This window comes from Arachis ipaensis, chromosome B10 (genome assembly GCF_059453495.1).
Source record: "Arachis ipaensis isolate K30076 ecotype BB chromosome B10, ASM5945349v1, whole genome shotgun sequence".
NCBI lineage: Eukaryota > Viridiplantae > Streptophyta > Magnoliopsida > Fabales > Fabaceae > Arachis > Arachis ipaensis.
In genome coordinates, this window is record NC_142435.1 from 5,363,316 (window position 1) to 5,381,903 (window position 18,588).

The 18,588-nt window shown below is 34.6% G+C and overlaps 2 protein-coding genes and 1 pseudogene across 2 annotated transcripts; 2 read left to right on the plus strand and 1 right to left on the minus strand.

Annotated features, from left to right (window-relative positions):
* The first annotated feature begins 1,103 nt into the window (after positions 1-1,103).
* LOC107623449 (uncharacterized) lies at positions 1,104-2,425 on the plus strand. Its single transcript, XM_016325711.3, has 2 exons — positions 1,104-1,565; positions 1,663-2,425. The coding sequence occupies exons 1-2, from the start codon at positions 1,148-1,150 to the stop codon at positions 2,001-2,003; spliced, it is 759 nt and encodes a 252-aa protein (XP_016181197.1). The 5' UTR covers positions 1,104-1,147; the 3' UTR covers positions 2,004-2,425.
* Positions 2,426-10,895: 8,470 nt separating this feature from the next.
* Positions 10,896-11,675, minus strand: LOC148579008 (secreted RxLR effector protein 161 pseudogene; annotated as a pseudogene).
* Positions 11,676-15,205: 3,530 nt separating this feature from the next.
* On the plus strand, positions 15,206-18,571 carry LOC107623450 (uncharacterized). The gene is made up of 10 exons (XM_016325712.3): positions 15,206-15,507; positions 15,641-15,724; positions 15,911-16,041; positions 16,135-16,232; positions 16,788-16,876; positions 16,961-17,069; positions 17,175-17,329; positions 17,595-17,665; positions 17,873-17,987; positions 18,102-18,571. The coding sequence occupies exons 1-10, from the start codon at positions 15,319-15,321 to the stop codon at positions 18,270-18,272; spliced, it is 1,212 nt and encodes a 403-aa protein (XP_016181198.1). The 5' UTR covers positions 15,206-15,318; the 3' UTR covers positions 18,273-18,571.
* Positions 18,572-18,588: the final 17 nt, after the last annotated feature.

The following is an 18,588-nucleotide window of genomic DNA, read 5'->3' on the forward strand; positions in this document are numbered from 1 at the left end:
TTATGTGTTCAGTTGACTTCTTTTGCGTGAAAAAATGCTATTCTTGATGATTGAATGTTTATGACGTTTTATTCAGCACATGAATGTTGCTCGAGTCAGTGGAGTTGCTCATTTTGATTTACTTGATTGTTAGTGTGTTCAATTGAGTCCTTGTGCATGTAGAAATATTTTTCTTGATGATTAAATGTTTATGACGTTTTATTCAGCACATGAATGATGTTCGGTTCAGTGGAGTTGTCCATTTCGGTTCATTTCTGTTCTGTACAATTCAAAACTCTTTCCCCTCACCTTTTACTGCTTTTTATCAGGGAGAGAAAGATTAAAAGACAAAAAAAAATACAGCAGTAATAACAACAAAAGAATGAAGATAAAGAGAAAACACGTGAAGAAGAAGGAATGCGAAAAAGAAGGAGGAGAATGAGGAAGAGGAGGAAGGCGAATCTTTGTTGCCGTTTTCATTCGTTTCTGGTTGTTTCTTGCCAAATCTTCTCGCGATTCTTCTCCAGTAGTGGTTTTTGCAGAGATCGTGACTGCAGTTTGAGTGATTTTGAGAGAGATTCAAAAAGAAAGAGCAGTTTCGTGTTAAGGAAAAAGTAACGTCTTTTCATAATGAGCGCGAAGTAATGAAAGATTTTCGAGTGCATATTTTCACTCATCATTAACGTATATGACTCTATTTGAGTTTGAGTCAACTTAGTTACATGATTATATGGATGTGTAGTGCACCAAGATTATTTTCTACTTTTTTTTCTTTGAATTGATTATAAAAAAGATAAAATTTTACATTAGTTGTCATTTACAGTACATTTTAAAGAGAAAAAAAAATTGAATTAGACATGCGTAATAATCGGATAACAAATTACTATACGTGACAGTTTCTTATTGGTGAATAGAAGATAATTAGAGCCTTTGAGTTGATGTTATTTTTTTGACGTACTTAGGCTAAGAGTGTGAAGGAGTAGGACTTGTTAGGAGTAGGCCAACCCCATAGACCTAAAATAGATTCCATATCCGTGCAATGAACGGCTGAGATTTCATCTGATTCCCTCCCTGTCTTCCCTTCCTTTATAAATTCCCCTTTGGATTCCAACGTAAGTACCCTCTATCATACACTCACTACTACTTGACCACTTATACACCCAATTCCATGCTTTCCCTCAAGGTGGTTGTGCTCTCCGCCGCCGTCGTCTTCACGGCGCTGGGAGTGAAGGCAACTGTTCCATTGCTTACTACTCACTTCCCAACACTCTGGAACCTCTGCCTCCTCTGCTTCAAGCCTCCATTCATCTATATTCTCCTCAACGCCATCATCATCTCCATCGTCGCCTCCTCCAAGTTCTTCCACCACAATCCCTTCGACACAACACTTCCCATTCCACAACCTCCTGCTCACCACGTCAACCCCCAAGAACAAGAAGAAGAGGTGGAAAAGACAATCGACTTAGGAGTGGTGGAGGAATCCGCATTGATTCCGCTCAAGAGCATTGACTCGGAGATTCCGCCGGGAAAACCTCTCGTTTCGGCAAGGTTCGGTCAACGTAGACCGCCCAAATCCATTCCCGAAGGTATCAAATCTCGTTATCATTCACCGTTTTTTTCGTTTGACGTGGAAAGACGAGTTGAGATTAAAAGTGTGTGTTGTCGTTTTGCACGAAATTGTAGGTGGGAGCGGGACTGGAAAGTCGTTGAGGGTGGTGGCGAGGGCGAAACGACATGAAACGCTGGAGAACACGTGGAAGGCCATAACAGAAGGACGGGCGATACCGTTAAGCAGGCACGTGAGGAAGTGTGACACGTGGCAGAACCGCGGGCCCGGGAGTGTGGCTGAATTGAACAAGTCTGAGACATTCAAGGAGCAGGCGGTAGCGCTTAGGAGAGAGCCGTCGCTGAGTCAAGACGAGTTGAATCGGCGCGTCGAAGCATTCATACGCAACTTCAACCATCAGATGCGCTTGCAGAGACAACAGTCCTTGGAGGAGCAATACAAACAGATGCTTAACTAAACACACACCAATACATCATAGATAATTACTTCTTTTAATTAATTAATTTATTTATATACCAACATATGCAAAATAGCTTTTGCTTCTGCATGTACACATATAACTTACATACAGAATAACACACAATATAATTTCTTACACGGGCGGACTTTCCAATTTGATTGTGTCGTCTCACTATTCTGATCTTAGTTAATTTGGTAAATTTCTTTTAGGTATTAATTAATTAATTAATTAACTGGCATTGTTTATATTAAGGGTAGAAATGAAATTGATGAGAAGGGTGAGTCTTAGCTATGTTTAAAGTTAGTTATAAACAGAGAGTTGGTTAGGAAGTCTGTTAAGTAGCAAACTTGTGTAGCCTGTATCTCAAGTCATTGTAAACTTCTTCACAATCTAATATTGATTATTGTTACTTTTCTTCTGAGTATACTCTGCCTCTTTAACATTGTCTTTGACTCTACATGGTTGTTTCAGTCCTTGGCTCGTAGTATCAAGAGCCTTGTTGATTGAATATTCATGGTTTCAAGCTCTGCAAATTTAAAATCATCTTTTTTTTTATATCTTCTTTATTTGCTGTTTTTAATTCACATTCTTTGGATCATTCAATTAGGGACAAACTCAATAAAAAAAATCACAAAATTTGATATCAATAAGTATTAGTAATAATCTTTGAATAAAATCTTTTAAGATAATCTCAATTCAATAAAATTTCATCACAGTTTTAAAATGATGAAGATTGTGCTGCTGGTGTTTTTTTACAACTTATAAGTGATGGAGACAGGAGGATTATAACATCATCTCCTGGTTATTTGCTTCAATGGATGAGTCTTTCAAAAATAAGATGGTTGATTGTACATATGCTCATGATGTGTGAAGCAAGATTGAAAATTATTTCTCCAAATCAACGAAATAGGATTTTTTTTAATAAAAAATAATTAATTCCAAAAATAAGATATTTAAACTTTATTTTTCGGAATACGATTTTTTTTTTGTATTAAGGATAAGCTCGTTGCACCCCCGGCGAACTCTATATAAATTATGGAGTTCGCCGCACTCCCGGCGAACTCTATAATTTATATAGAGTTTGCCGCATTCCTGGCAAATTCTAGGTTGAGTTCGGCAGAGTATATAAACGTGGGACCAAACTCATTTGTCGCTTTTCTTCCAAATCTCGACCAGCGAAAATCGACGAGTATCAAATCCATCGGGCCGCAGCAGCGAAATATGGCGATAGACTCAGGACAACAGCAAGCTGACGCAACCACCCAAATTGTGTTGACCATATTTTGTGGCACGGCATATCTGACGATACAGCCATGCTAGCACAACCGAGCCTCATAATAACCCGCCACATGTGTCAAGGTCCTCTAGGAGGGGGAGCCACCGGATGTGCACCCGAGAGTCAGATGCATCTGGAAATAGGATACCCCCGATCAACTGCATGATATATCCTCTCGTGTACCTCAACAGGCGCTCCTCAGTGGCGTCCTGCTCTAGCTCTCCGCATACGGTGTTGTGGAACCATGTGAGCTTCACAGTCCACTTGGTTTGTGACTGTCTGTCATCAGGGCCAGGAACAACACCTAATAACTGCTGGCAGTAGTTCTCAATGGACCGTCCCTGATGGTGCTGTTCCCAACCACCATGCATCCACTAACAGTATCACCGTCAATCCTGAACCCCAACTGATAAGCTACGTCCTGCATTGTGATAGTCATCTTCCCGCATGGTAAATGAACGTGTGGGACTCAGGCCTCCACCTCTCTATCAACGCCGAGGCTAATGACCAATCGTACTCAAACTCAACCATATACGCCACATACTCAAACTCAGCTCGTCTGAGATATGGCCAAATCTGCTCTGGCAGCCGTCTCATCAAATTCCGTCTGGTACGCAAGATTCGAGTCGCATACCAAACGAAAACAACAAATAAAAAAAAAAGACGGTGAACACATTAAATAACAAATTCACTTTTTATTAATTACAACAAAATAAACAACAATGATAAAAATGTACCACTCGATCAAGTCTGCCAGTAATATGCTCAGCATGATCCAATCTATAAAGTATATCTTCGTAACCCAATAACTGCTGCTCCATCTAACCACACTCTAGTAAAATAAAATAACATATACTGAAATGAGTTCCTTTCACGTTAGCTAAATTCTTAAAAAACATACTTACACCTCCTACTTGTCTACCTTACTTCTTAATCCGTTTATAAACTTACTAATTAAAATTTAATCCAACTACATGAGGCCGTCAACTAACACTCTAAACAACTCTAATCAATAATTAACTGAACCCTAAATTTTATTAATCATGTTTCTTTCTAATCTAACCTAACCTAACTAATTATTCCGCTAATTATCTTCTAATTCACAACTTAAATTACCTATTTTGACTAAACTAACTAAAAATTGACTAATAACTTATACTAATCAACATGTTATAAATAATAAACAGCAACTGTACTAGAAAATAATAACATAAAAAACTTAACTAACATGTTATATACTATAACTAACATGTCAATACTGCACAGTAACTCTAAATAACATTTAGATAGTAACTCTAACTAACTTGTAAACCATAAACAGTAACTCTAACTAACATATAAATAGTAAATCCGTAATTCTAACTAACATGCAACCACTAAACAGTAATTTTAACTAACGTGTAAACAATAACTCTAACTAACCTAAAAACAGTAACTCTAACTAACATATTATTTACTGACCTGAAACTAACGATGTCGTAGATAACGAGCCTCACGGACATCGAAAGACAGAAAATCTCGTATAGAAGAATTTGACTATCACAAGTGAAGGAGGAACAAAGTGATTTTGGAGGAGAGATTTGGAAGGAAAGCGACAAATGAATTTGACCCCACGTTTATATACTCTCTCGAACTCAACCTAGAGTTCGCCGGGTGCGTCAAACTTGCCCTTAATACAAAAAAAAAAAAAAAAGCTGCATTTCGAAAAATAAAATTCAAATATCTTGTTTTAGAAATTAATTAATTTTTTTATTTTATTTTAGAAAAAAATCCAACAAAATATCATATTAAACAATTGAAATCTCAATTGAAACTCACCCAAAAAAAAAGGTAATTCTGCATTTGATTATGTTTTGAAGATAAAGAAGATTGTAAATTCTTTGGCAGCATTGAAAAATCCTCTTTCATCTGATGAACATATTGAGATTTTTTAAAGGGTCTTAATGAAAATTACCATACTCTTATTACTACTATTTCAACCAAGCCTAAATTGTATTCATTGCATGAAGTAGAAAACTCTATTCTCTCATCTGATAATATGTTGAAAAAATTTCGTAATCATATACTTTTCTTACTCGAGCTCATGTGACACAAGCTTCATTTCCTTCAACAAATTACTCTGGAAGAGGATTTGGTGATCGACGTGGATGTGGAGGAAGATTTTCACTCGGAGGCAGATTTTTCTTTGACAATTCACGCCCTCAATGTCAGGTCTATTGTGGATGTTTAGGACACATTGTATGGAGCTATTTTTAGCATTTGAATCAAGATCAACTCCCACATTCTCAAACTTCTCGTTATTCACCTTTTTCATTATTATATTTTTCTAGAGCATTATTATCATCAAATATATCTACAGTCAATTCTACACTTCTATCAGCACCACTCTCTTTTCATAATCCCTCAACATGCATGGCCATACTTTCATCTGTTTTTTTTTTATCTTTCGTGGATTTTTGACACCGGAACATCCCATCATGTCACTCTTTCTCAATCCAATAATCTTGTATCTTGCACAGAATATTCTAGATCTGAGAAAATTCATGTAGGTAATAGAGCAGGTATGCAAATTAAACATATGGAGGCCACTTTAATAAAGACACTAAAAATGTCTTCTTTTAAAGACGTTTACATGTGTCATGTTATTATTGGATAACTGGTTAATAATTTATTTTTTAATAAACCGGAACAAAATCGGTTTATTATAGTAACAATAATAAACCTAATTGTCAGCATTATAATTATTAGACCCGATTTGATCCAATCGAATTACACAATCTAAGTCGAATATCTTTAAATTTTTTGATAAAAAGACAAATATACTCCTAACTTTTTGTTTTGCGAACATTTAAATCTCTAAAAATTTAAAAATACAATTAAATTTCTAAAAAAAAAAAGATTTATTGTTATTGTTTAAAAAAATCGGTTTTAGTATAATTTGTTAAAAAATTAAAAAATAACCAATTTATTAATACGTCCAATAATAATGCGACACATAAACATCTTTACAAAAACACGTTTTACGCCGTCTTTATGGGAGCATTCCCCTAAACATATTGGTCACTCTTTCTTGTAAGATATAACGACAAAACACTAGTTTAAATTACAATTTAAATACATCATAAATTACAAAAAAAAATTAATTAGTGCGTCTAAATTTGCTGTAAATAATGTTGTATTCTTTGAGTGTCATGACTTTTTTTATTTTGTGAAATACAAATTCACTAGGAAGATCCTGCTCAAAGGTTTTCGTAGATTTGAATTTGTTCCTTCTCATCCAATTTTACTTTCTATTTCTATTAATAATTTTCAGACTTGACATAAACGTTTAGACCATACTAGTTCAAAAATTGTCAAAATTGTCCTAAACAAATGTAACTTTTCTATTTCAGAATCTAATAAGAACAACATTCCTTCGATTTGTAATAATTGTGTTGTGCCAAATACACAAATTACCTTTTCATGATTCTAATACCAAATTACCACTGTAGCTAGGATACACTAATGTTTGGGAGTCATCTTCAATAATTTCTCATTTAGGCTATCGTTACTATGTAATTTTTATTGATGCATATTCAAAATATACCTGACTTTTTTTATTGGTTAATAAATTTCAGGTCTTTAATGCTTTTGTGGAATATAAAGCATACATTGAAAAATCTTACAAGACATTCTATGAAGGGTTTGCAATCTGATAATGGCAAAGAATGCTTGTCCATTGCCTTTACTTTCTTATTGCAACAAAATGGTATTAAGCATAGATTTTCATGCAGATATGTTCATAAATAGAATGGTCGAGCTAAGAAAAAACATCGTCATCTCACAGAAATGGCCATGTCTATGCTCTTTACTGTTAAGATGTCTCTAAGACAAGACTATTTTAACTTCAGCATATCTCATTAACAGACTACCTATAATTATCTTAGATGACAAGTCACCTTTTTGAAGTTTTGTTTAATCAACTTTTAGATTATAATTATTTAAAAATTTTTGGTAGTTTATGTTATTTAAATTTGAGATCATACAACAAAATAATTTAAATTACAGATCACACTATCAATGCATTTTTATTGGCTATGAACAAAATTATAAGAGATATAAATATAAATGCTTATCTCCCTCTAATAAAATTTACATATATTGAAATATGTTTTTTGATGAACATATCTTTTCTTTTACTATTTTATTTTCTTTACCTGATACATCTAATTCTAAATTGTCAATATTTTATGCATACTGGAGATATAAAATATTATGTAGGGATTTAGTTTTTATATATATTGTTAGAAAGTTTTCCATACATACATATATATAGTCTCAAAGTCATATAATTTTATGTTATTTTTTAAGACAAGCTATAAATACAATTGTCTTAGAAGTAGAGCTTCAGAGTAAAATTAAGTTGGCAAGAACCAAATTCATTCAAAATTAAGTTTATAACTAATTAAAACAAATTCTAATCAGCAAATTCATTCAAAATTAAGTTTATAACTAATTAAGCAAAAATGACAATAATAATATAATTGAAATTTATCTTAAATATTAAAAATAAAATTACATTAAATTAAATAAAAAATTAAAATTAATTTTGTAATTAGTAAAAATAAAATTATCCTATTTTTTAAAAAACTAATTATAAATATTATAATAAGTATATTGTTTAAAAAATAGGTAATCCTGCCTTTTTCTTTTTGTTGGGCGTAGGTCAAGTATATTAGCAGACCCGACCAGAAAAGACTCTACACGGTCCTATTCCGGTGAGTCTCCTCCTGCCTTGTTTCAGCGTTGAATGGACTTTGGGCTTGGCTTCATTCTACTTGGGTTTTCAACAAAGAGAACTGCAAACCCACTCTAAGTTGCCAACTACAAGTTGTTTATTCTGATTCTCCATGTGGATCTCTCCAAATTGTTCTCTCTGCCTTGAATTTAAAGGGTACCTCCACAACATAAGGCGATGAGCCCTGGAGAACCGTTCTGAGCTACCACAAAGGGGAAGCACAGGCGAGTCATCACTGAGCATCATCCATGGTCGCAATTGAGGTTCTAAAGCATCCGCAGGAGCTGTGAAAGTTGTTTTAGATACCATGCAATGGAGGTCAACATGGCTCTTCAACCGTTTCATCTTCTTAGTGTAGAGCATGGCTTCAGCGTGTGTTGTGAAACCGGGGCGCGTATTTTCAATTCGATTTTTTAAAGTGGCTTTAGGCCCAGACCAAGAAAAAAAATTGTTTATTCAAAAATTTTATTATTCAAATTTTGGTTTGGTTTGATAAAATTTTTATTTTTTAAAAGTAAATTATGAAAGTTGTTTTTTAAAAGACAATTTTTTAAAAGTTACATTACTTGAATTTGGTAAAATTAAATTAAAAAATGACTTTTAATAAGTAAAAATACTATAATTATATTTGATAAAATAGCTTTTAAAAATAAAAAAGACTATATAAATATTACTTAGCAAAAAAAATCACGAGAAACAATGAATTGATAATATAATCCATGAATCAAAATTTGGAGTTTTAATTGAATCAATTGAAACTTTAATTTGATACTAACTCAAATTTCAGAGACTAATAATTTAAATATTTATTCGATTTATTTTTTATACTAATATAAATAGAGTTATCATTAGCTAATAATAAAACTTAATCCAATATTAATACTAGTATGTTCATTATCCACCTGTATATATTGGCTTACTTTTATTATTATATATCTATATTTACGTATGTATATATACGTTGTTATTGTAATTTTAACTAATGCTCATTTTAGTATATGAAAATTTCATGGTGGGTTCCTATAAGCCACCTCTCCCACCTCACGTTCCAAAGAACCAAAAAACAAACATAATAGATCTACTAAAAACATATAAAAACAACGAACAAAAAATAATATAAATAGATAGAAGTTCATACCTAATATGTGGTAGAGATGTATTTGTGTTGAAAACTTAAAATTTATGAAGAGTAGAGTGAAAAATAAAAAATATATGAAGATTATGTTAGAATTGATGAAGGTTAGGGTGAGAAATTAGAAATACATGAGGACTTTAATGGCAATATAATGACGAAAATATGTGCAGAAAAATAAATAAAATTTGGTGTTAATAATTAATAAGAATAATTTCAAATATTTATTATTATCAAGGTTTTAAAAATCGGACCGGATCGGTCAGTTCAATCGGATTAATCAAAAACCAGTTACTTAGCCGGTCCGATTGTATATCAGAATCGTCTTGTAAAAAACCGGTAAAAAACTAGTCGAATCGGCGGTTATCGGCAAACCGGACGAACCAAGAGGGTTTTTTTGTCATTCTCCAAAGTCGGACCGGACTGGTCGGTTCAACCAGATTAATCGAAAACCAGTTACTTAGCCGGTCCGGTTGTACATCAGAATTGTCTTGCAAAAACCCGATAAAAATTGGTCGAACCGGCAGTTATCGGCAAACCGGACGAACCGAGAGGGTTTTTTAAGTCATTCCCCAAAACGGCGTCGTTTCTGGCGCTGATAAAAAAGAAAGAGCCCCTCCCCTACCTAACCCAACGAAGTCACCAAACTTCCCAACCCTCTCTCAACCCTAACTTCCCTTTCCTTCAACGAGCAGAATTGCAGAAGCCAGAAGAAACTCCACCATCCCTAGCCCAATCGACGCCGACAATGACCACCAGCGGTAGCCATCGTCGCGGTTCGAAGCTTCAATCGGCTTAGGCGTCGTCTGTTCGTCTGAACTTCGAAGCTTCTATTGTCGGAAGCACGATTTGAAGATTCTGTCGTCGTCGTCGGCTGGTTAGTTCGAACTTCGAAGCTTCTGTGGTCGGCCACCTCTGTCCTACCAAGCATCACTTCTGCCGCCGTGGACTCTGGACCTTCTTTCTTCTCTCTGATGCTGACGCAGTGAGTTCTTTAATTTTTCAATTAATTTTTTTTATTTTGTTAACTATATGATGTAAACTTATTTTAGCGGAAGCATTAATTAGGATCTTAAAAGTTGTGATTTTCATACCTGGATTGGTTGCCATAACAAGTCCTGATTACGGTAGAGTTGAACTTTAGCACTGGTTTCTCTTTCTTTCCTTTCTTCCAGACGTTCATCAAGATGGCAGTTTTTCAATATTTTTCAGTGAGTGGAAACTGTAAGACGTCGTGTGTATTGAGGCAGAGAGAGGACCACCTTTTATGTGTTATTATCTTTAAATCTAATGCGTCCAGCAAACATTAGAATTAACAGATGAGATTAAATCATTAATAGTTTATAGATAATTACAATTAGACCACAACAGAAGTTTAAATTACAATAAACTTCCAACATTCTCCCACTTGGCCTAAGTGTAATCATATTCTCACACATTACATAATTGCTTTAATATGGTAAAATACTTTGTGTGAGTTATGGTAGTCATGCATTTAATATGAAACACATTTCTTTCCATATACTACAACCACTAGCATCTTACTACACAAGCTACATAAATAACACAATTTTATATCGGTCCCATAAAGTTTCTAGATCATTATGTTATAACTCATAAAATAATATTACTTTAACTAGAAACAACAAACTATCAATGTTCAGAAAACACATATATAAACATAGTGAGCTTAGAGTGTTAGCATCATTCAGAAGAACCAAGACCCATTCTATGTACATGTTCCTTAAATGTCTTTGGTTGCAATCCTTTAGTCAATGGATCAGCAATCATAAGTTCTGTTCTAACATGTTCTATGGACACTCTTTGTTTCCGAATTTCCTCCTTAACGCCAAAGTACTTTATTTCCATATGCTTGACACCTTTAGAATATCTATCATTTTTTGAGAAAAATACTGCTGCAGAATTATCACAATAAATTTTCAATGGCCTAGCAATTGAGTCAACAATGCCAAGTCCTGAAATGAAATTTCGCAGCCATAAAGCTTGATTTGTAACTTCAAAACATGCTACAAATTCTGCCTCCATAGTAGATGTTGCCACAATGCTTTGCTTGGAACTTTTCCATGATATGGCAGCTTCTCCAAATAAGAATAAGTAGCCAAATGTAGACTTTCTTGTGTCAGCACATCCACCAAAATTTGAATCTGAGTAACCAATTACTTCTAATTGGCTAGACCTTTTGTACATGAGCATATAATTCTTTGTACCTTGAAGATATCTTAAAACCTTCTTTGCAGCTTTCCAATGATCCATTCCAGGATTACTTTGATACCTTCCAAGCATTCCTACTGCAAAGCTAATGTTCGGTCTTGTGCAAGTTTGCACATACATAAGACTTCCCACTACAGAACTATATGGAATTCCTTCCATTCGCTTCCGTTTTATGTCATTTTTTGGGCATTGCATAAGACTAAATTTGTCCCCTTTTTGAATTGGTGCAATTCCTGCGGAACACTTTTCCATGTTGAACCTCTCTAGAACTTTATTTATATAGGCCTTATGAGACAATCCTAACAATCCTTGTGATTTATCACGAAAAATTGCAATTCCTATCATATAGGATGCCTCTCCCATATCTTTCATTTCAAAGTTTCTAGAAAGATATTCTTTAGTCTCACGCAACATTCCCAAATTATTTGTTGCAAGCAAAATATCATCAACATATAAGACTAGAAAGATAAACTTACTCCCACAGACCTTTCGGTATATGCATACATCAACAACATTTTCTTCAAAACCGAAAGAAAGAATGGTATTATTAAACTTAATATACCATTGTCGTGAGGCTTGTTTTAGTCCATATATTGATTTCTTAAATTTACACACCATACGACCCTTTTCTTCAGTTGGAAAACCTTCAGGTTCATCCATATAAACTTCTTCATCAAGATTACCATTCAAAAAGGTAGTTTTTACATCCATTTGATGTAACTCCAAGTCATAATGAGCCACAAGTGCCATAATGATACGCAATGAATCTTTCTTAGAAACAGGTGAAAAAGTTTCTTTATAATCAACACCATTCTTTTGAGTAAATCCCTTAGCAACAAGTCTAGCTTTATATCGTTCAACATTGCCTTTGGAGTCTCGCTTAACTTTGAAGACCCATTTACAACCAATACATTTAGCACCTTCTGGCAATGCAATAATATCCCAAATTTTGTTATCTTTCATGGATTTTAACTCTTCTTTCATGGCATCAATCCATTTTTCTGAATCATCACTATTTATGGCTTGTGTAAATGAAACTGAATCTTTAGATATTCCAATATCTTCTTCTTGTAAATAAGTCTCATAATAGCTTGGAATAGCTGACTTTCTTTCTCTTTGAGATCTCCTCAATGGTATTTCTTGAGACTCATTTCTTTATGATATTTGTGAGTTAGTTTCTTCATTGGGAGCATTATCATTCAAATCTTGTTCATCACTATTAATGTGTTCAACAATAGTTAGAACAACTCTTTGAGTAGGTGTGGATAAAGGAACACTAACATGTATAGGAACATTAACTTTAATTTCCTTTATTTCTACATTTTGATGATTTTTACTCCCACTAACTTCATCATTTTCAAAGAATTTTGCATTACCAGTTTCTACAATTCTTAGACTATGGTTTGGACAATAAAAAATATACCCTTTAGACTCCTCTGGATAGCCAATAAAATAGCCATTCACTGTTCAAGAATCTAATTTCTTTTCTTGTGGTTTAAATATTCTTGCTTCTGCTGGGCAACCCCAAACATGTAAATGCCGTAAACTGGGTTTTCTATTAGTCCATAACTCAAAAGGAGTCTTTGGAACAGCTTTACTAGGAATTCTATTTAGCAAATACATGGCAGTCTTTAATGCATACGTCCACAAGAATTTGGGTAAAGAAGAATTGCTCATCATACTTCTAATCATATCCATTAACGTTCGATTATGCCTTTCTGCCACACTATTTTGTTGCGGTGTGTATGGCATTGTGTATTGTGCACATATGCCATGTCTTTCTAGAAGTTTTGCAAATGGACCAGGACATTGTCCTGTTTCATTATGTTTTCCATAAAGCTGATGGCATTGAAGATAACATCAAATATTAGCATGACCAAATTAAAAAATGTTTGGTCCCTTCCACCATCATTTGCGTAAGTCAAAATCTTGATTTTCTCATTTTAACTAAGTAAAATAAATAATCATTGTGCTCAAACATTCCTAGGATGACGTGTTGTTACATATGGAGGATCATGACCTACTGGAAAAATATGTACATTATATGCCACCAACCCGTGACCTTCAATTTGTAAGTTCTCATTAATGATTGGAATATTTTTATTATAATAAAAAGTACTCAAAATTTTACTTATACATATTACATCCTATTTGTTATGCAGATATATGTCCCAATCAAGGAGAATGATCACTGGTATCTAATGGTAATGAGCATTCCTGACAAAATACTTTATCATTTAGACTCTCACTGTAAGATTGAAGACGATGAACCACGCAAGCATCATATTAGAAATATAGTAGGTTCTCTTACTATAGAAATAAAGCTAATAATAACATTACTTCGAATAATAAAGCACATTATTCTTTTTACAGGGAGTGGCTCTTTCTGAAATAATATTTTCTGAGAAGTATGCAAAATGTGGTATACAAGAAATAGTGAGTTTCGAGGGTTGGGAAGTCCGTAGTGCCTTAGGTATTCCTATGTGCACAAATAGGTAATTATGCAAATTGTTTATTACCTTTTGTGCTCCCGACAGATATCTATCAGATCTTTTATGGAATTGACAACCTCAGATATCTGTCACCCATTACAGGAGGCAAATGATGAGAAAGCTTGATTAGATAATAATAATAATAAACTTATAAAAAAACTCTAAGTAGATTTAAGTAGTGTACATGCAAACATCTTACATATCTTTTGGAAAAACCTAAATCATTTAGAGATTGTAACTCCAGACTCTTTGCAAGTTGACGGCCAGCAGCCAAAACCCTAATGCAAAGCACCTCAATTCCCCACACACTAATCTCTATAACCAACCCTCTCTTCCAAATTCCAATATGCAAAGCATCATTTATCTTTGCATAACAATCATCTTGTGCATTCACACAAACAGTAAGTGTGGTTTCCTCGTATAAGGTCTCATCTCATCCTCAGACATTGAAGCACTAAAGGCTTTCAAGGCCTCAATCAAACCCCCCTCAATAACACTATGGTCATGCATAGCATCCTGGAACTTCACCACTGACCCATGCTCCATCCCTCGTCGCACCCACTTCACGTGCGGCCTCACCTGCACCGCCGACAACACCCGCATCAACCAAATCACCCTCGACCCCGCTGGCTACACAGGAACACTCACCCCACTCGTCTCTCAACTCACCACACTCATCACTCTCGACCTCTCCGATAACTCTCCAAATGATGAATTGAAAACATACGAAATGATGAATTGAAAAGGCATAATGATTAACTAACCTCCAAGCGTTTAGGCAGAGTCCTACGCGGCGGCGGCAGAAGCAGGGCGCGGCGGCGGATGCAGGGAGCGGCGGCGTCTGATGGGTGTTGCGGCAGCAAGGATAGGCGAACCAGAGATACAACAGAGGAAGAAGATGAGAAAATGATGTTGATTGAAATTGGATCTATAAACCCTAACAGACATGCTTATCTTCTGAGAAACTAAAACTAAAAGAAAAAGAGAAAAAGTATAAATAACAAAAGTTTAAGGGATCAAAATCTATTTAATAAATTTTTCAAAAAAAAAGGGGTACATTTTGTAATTATTTTTATGATGGTTAACGATACACCTACAAAAAAAATGTAGGAGTAAGGAATTCATGGCCTAATAGATATAATAGATTTTTTAATTTTGATGAGAACTTTACAAGTTTTTTTCATATGTTTTCAAAACTCAAAAGTACCATAACTTTTAAAAGTCACACACACAAGTAATTAAGCTTTTTAATTTACCAAATATAAAATAAGGTGCTTGTGGTTTACCAAACCAAACTTTAATCTGGTTGAATCCGGTTCATTCATTCGATAACCTGACTGGTTCCATATTCAGAGCTTTGCGTAAAACCCTACTCCTGAACCTTCATTCTCAAGCAGACTACTATGGACGTTGACGCCATTGGAGACCATGCCGAGAAGCTCAAGTCCCTTCGAATTGAGGAATACGAAGATGACGACGATGACGACGATGACGAAGAAGAAGAAGCTGTCACACTTGGTTTCGTTGAGAACCCCAAAAATGAATGGTCTCTTGAGCGCCAATTTTTCCCCAGCAAAGCTGGCGGAGTACCGGTACTCCCACTATGCTTCTGTGTTCATCCCTCTTATTCAATGAAACTAAAACCTGCTGTTATATAAAGAAAATGAAAAGTTTCAATTTTTGATGGTGATGTGTTCATTTTGTGAACTGTGAATATTGGTGTAGGCTTGGCTTGATCCTGTGGATATACCATCAGGGAGGTCATCAATTTGTGACATTTGTGGCGAACCTTTACAATTCCTGCTTCAGGTATCATTCTATCCATCACTGTTCCTATACTCTCCTAATAATGGCATGGTTTGTAATTTACACGATATTCATTCAAAGATGTGAGTGAAATTTCAAGTTAGGAGAAGTTTTAGCTGCACCAATTAGTAGGATATATCCTTTTTCTTCTACCCAGCTAAGGGATTACTGGAATTCTTGAAATGATAGGTTTATGCACCTACTAAGAAGGAAAGTGCATTTCATCGGATGCTGTTTGTTTTCATGTGCCGTTCCATGAAATGTCTTCTCAGGGATCAGCATGAGCAGTGGAAACGCCACCCGGAGAAGCCATCTAGAAGGTTCGTAATGTCTGACGAGAAAGAAAGTTTTCTTCCATGGTCTTTGGGGTTCCTTTGGCCAATGAATTCTGATTGTGTAATGATTTATTGAAGTGTGAAGGTTTTCCGTTGTCAGTTACCTCGCTTTAATCCTTTTTACTCAAGTGAACCGCCTAAGTATGATGGGAATTACAAACCTTCTGGCATTGGAGGTTAGTTTATCATCATTTTATTTTTTGGCTCTTTTGTTGGGTATCATACATATATAAATGTATATGCTATTGTGATTTGATTCATTTTTACTAGTGTTTGTGTGATTTTGTATCTTGGGAAAATGGGTATTCATGATTATCAGATGGTCTTTGCTTCTGTCTGTGTGTGATTTCGGTTCTGTTCTTCAATTGCTAGTTTTCTTAGTTGTATCTGTTGATTTATGAATTTTTTAACCGGTGACTGTTTCATCATGAGGAGTAGCATTCTAAAGGTATTGCATGAGTTATAGAGTTCATGTGTACATGCAATGCAATTCATCTTTTTTATTTTGTGACACCATGCTTTTGCTACATTTCAGTCTCAAAATTTGATTCCCCGAACAAGTTGCTCTTACGTCGTATCTTTATTGTTCTTATACTCAGCATTATTTCTACTATTATTTTTTCTTTGTATATGACTAATTTATGGCCTGCTTTTACATTAAGATTGCTGTATTAGTACTTCTATTGATTAAGCATATTTTATTAAAAGATAGGATTCTCTCTTTCTTTTAGCTACTCTTTGCAATTGGTGTGGGACATGGAAAGGAGATAAACTCTGCAGTAGTTGCAGACAAGTGCGGTATTGTTCTGAGAAACACCAGGTAGTTGAATTGATTAAATGTCTCGTTTAGTCTCCTTTTCACAAATTTCATCCTATAAAATTCCTTTCCATTTTCAATTTGCAGGTAATGAGTTGGCGCTCAGGTCATAAAATTGTTTGCCAGCAGATGAAAGCTTCTTCACCTATTGGCGAATCCAATAAAAGTGGAGCCACTTCATTGGAGTCTCATAAAGGTCACAGTTGTTTAAGACCTGTATATTTCATGAGTCACGTAGGTTAATCTAAAATTTAATACTTTCTAGCATAATGTTCATTACATCTGATATCTTACCATACAGTTGGAAGCAAGAATGTGTGGCCTGAATTTGAAATCATCATTGAACACGAAAGTGAATATAACACAGACATTCCTGAGGATAATGCTTTATCTAATTCCTTGATCTCGAAGAACAAGATTGATGACACAATGAATTCACTTATGGATAGTTTTCAGGTACAACGTGTAGCTGTTTTCATCACTGAAATCATGTTTCTTATCGTTTAGGATCAAGATCCTCTAAAGTGAGAAAGTTGGTAAAGTAGTAAAATGAGAAGTTAATCACTCTTAAATTAAGATAGTGGGGCGCACATTTCATAAAAGTTATAAAATCAATGGTGATTAATCCTTCACTTTACCACTTTATCAACTTCCTGACTTTAGAGGATCCAAATTCTATTGTTTAAGCATATAGTTTGCTCACGATATTATTTGCAAACAGGGTGATGATGACAAAAAGAGTTGGGTTTACTTCCAAGAACGCATTGCCAAGGCCCCCGAACAAGTGTTGAGGTGATTATTATTGAGTTATTTAGAGTGCTTAACTGAGTTGAAGAACTTCTTTCAGCGTCCTTATGATGGCAGCTTATTTGCTAAAAATGTTCCAAAACCAGATTTTCTTGCATAATGGATAAACAAATTCAAAATAACCCAACTAATTGAACTGATTTCAGGATATATTTCCATTAACCGACTGATACAAACTTATGGTAAATACAGGTACTATAAGGATACAAATGCGAAGCCAATATGGCCTGTTTCGAGTGGTCGGCCATCCAATGCTGATATCCCTAAATGCAGTTATTGTGGTGGACCAAGGTGTCATGAATTTCAGGTAGTTAGTTACGAGAAGTTTTTGCTTGAAGGGTTCTTCATGGTTTTTCTATTGGTGTTGATGTTACTTTTAGATTTTTAGTTAATAAGCTGTTATTATTGTTGGTGGCACTAGATTTTACCACAGCTGCTATATTACTTTGGAGTAGACAATGAAGCGGACTCTTTGGATTGGGCTTCAATTGTGGTGTATGCATGTGAAGCTTCTTGCGAAGCAGGTTTGCCTTACAAAGACGAGTATGCTTTTGTTCAACTTTTTTCACCTTCCCATAATACAATCCACTGAAATTTTGACCTTGCCCTTGTATTAAAAAAATTTAAGATATTTTTGTTAAGAGTTTTTGGATGTGGGGATAGGAATATATGTATTTACCTTTGTCCTCAACTTTGAGGATCATGACTGGTTATTGTGTGATTTATAGGTTTTTGTTGAAAATTTTCTCTTTAATTAGAAGTAGGCTATTTTTTGTACCTTTGTGTGTTATTTTTGGAGTTCCTACTATGTATAATGTATTTTTCTTTTTTTTAGAAGTATTTTTGTTCGTTATACATTAATTGTTTAATCAGTAATGCATTGCAAGGGTCCATAACTCTATCAAAGT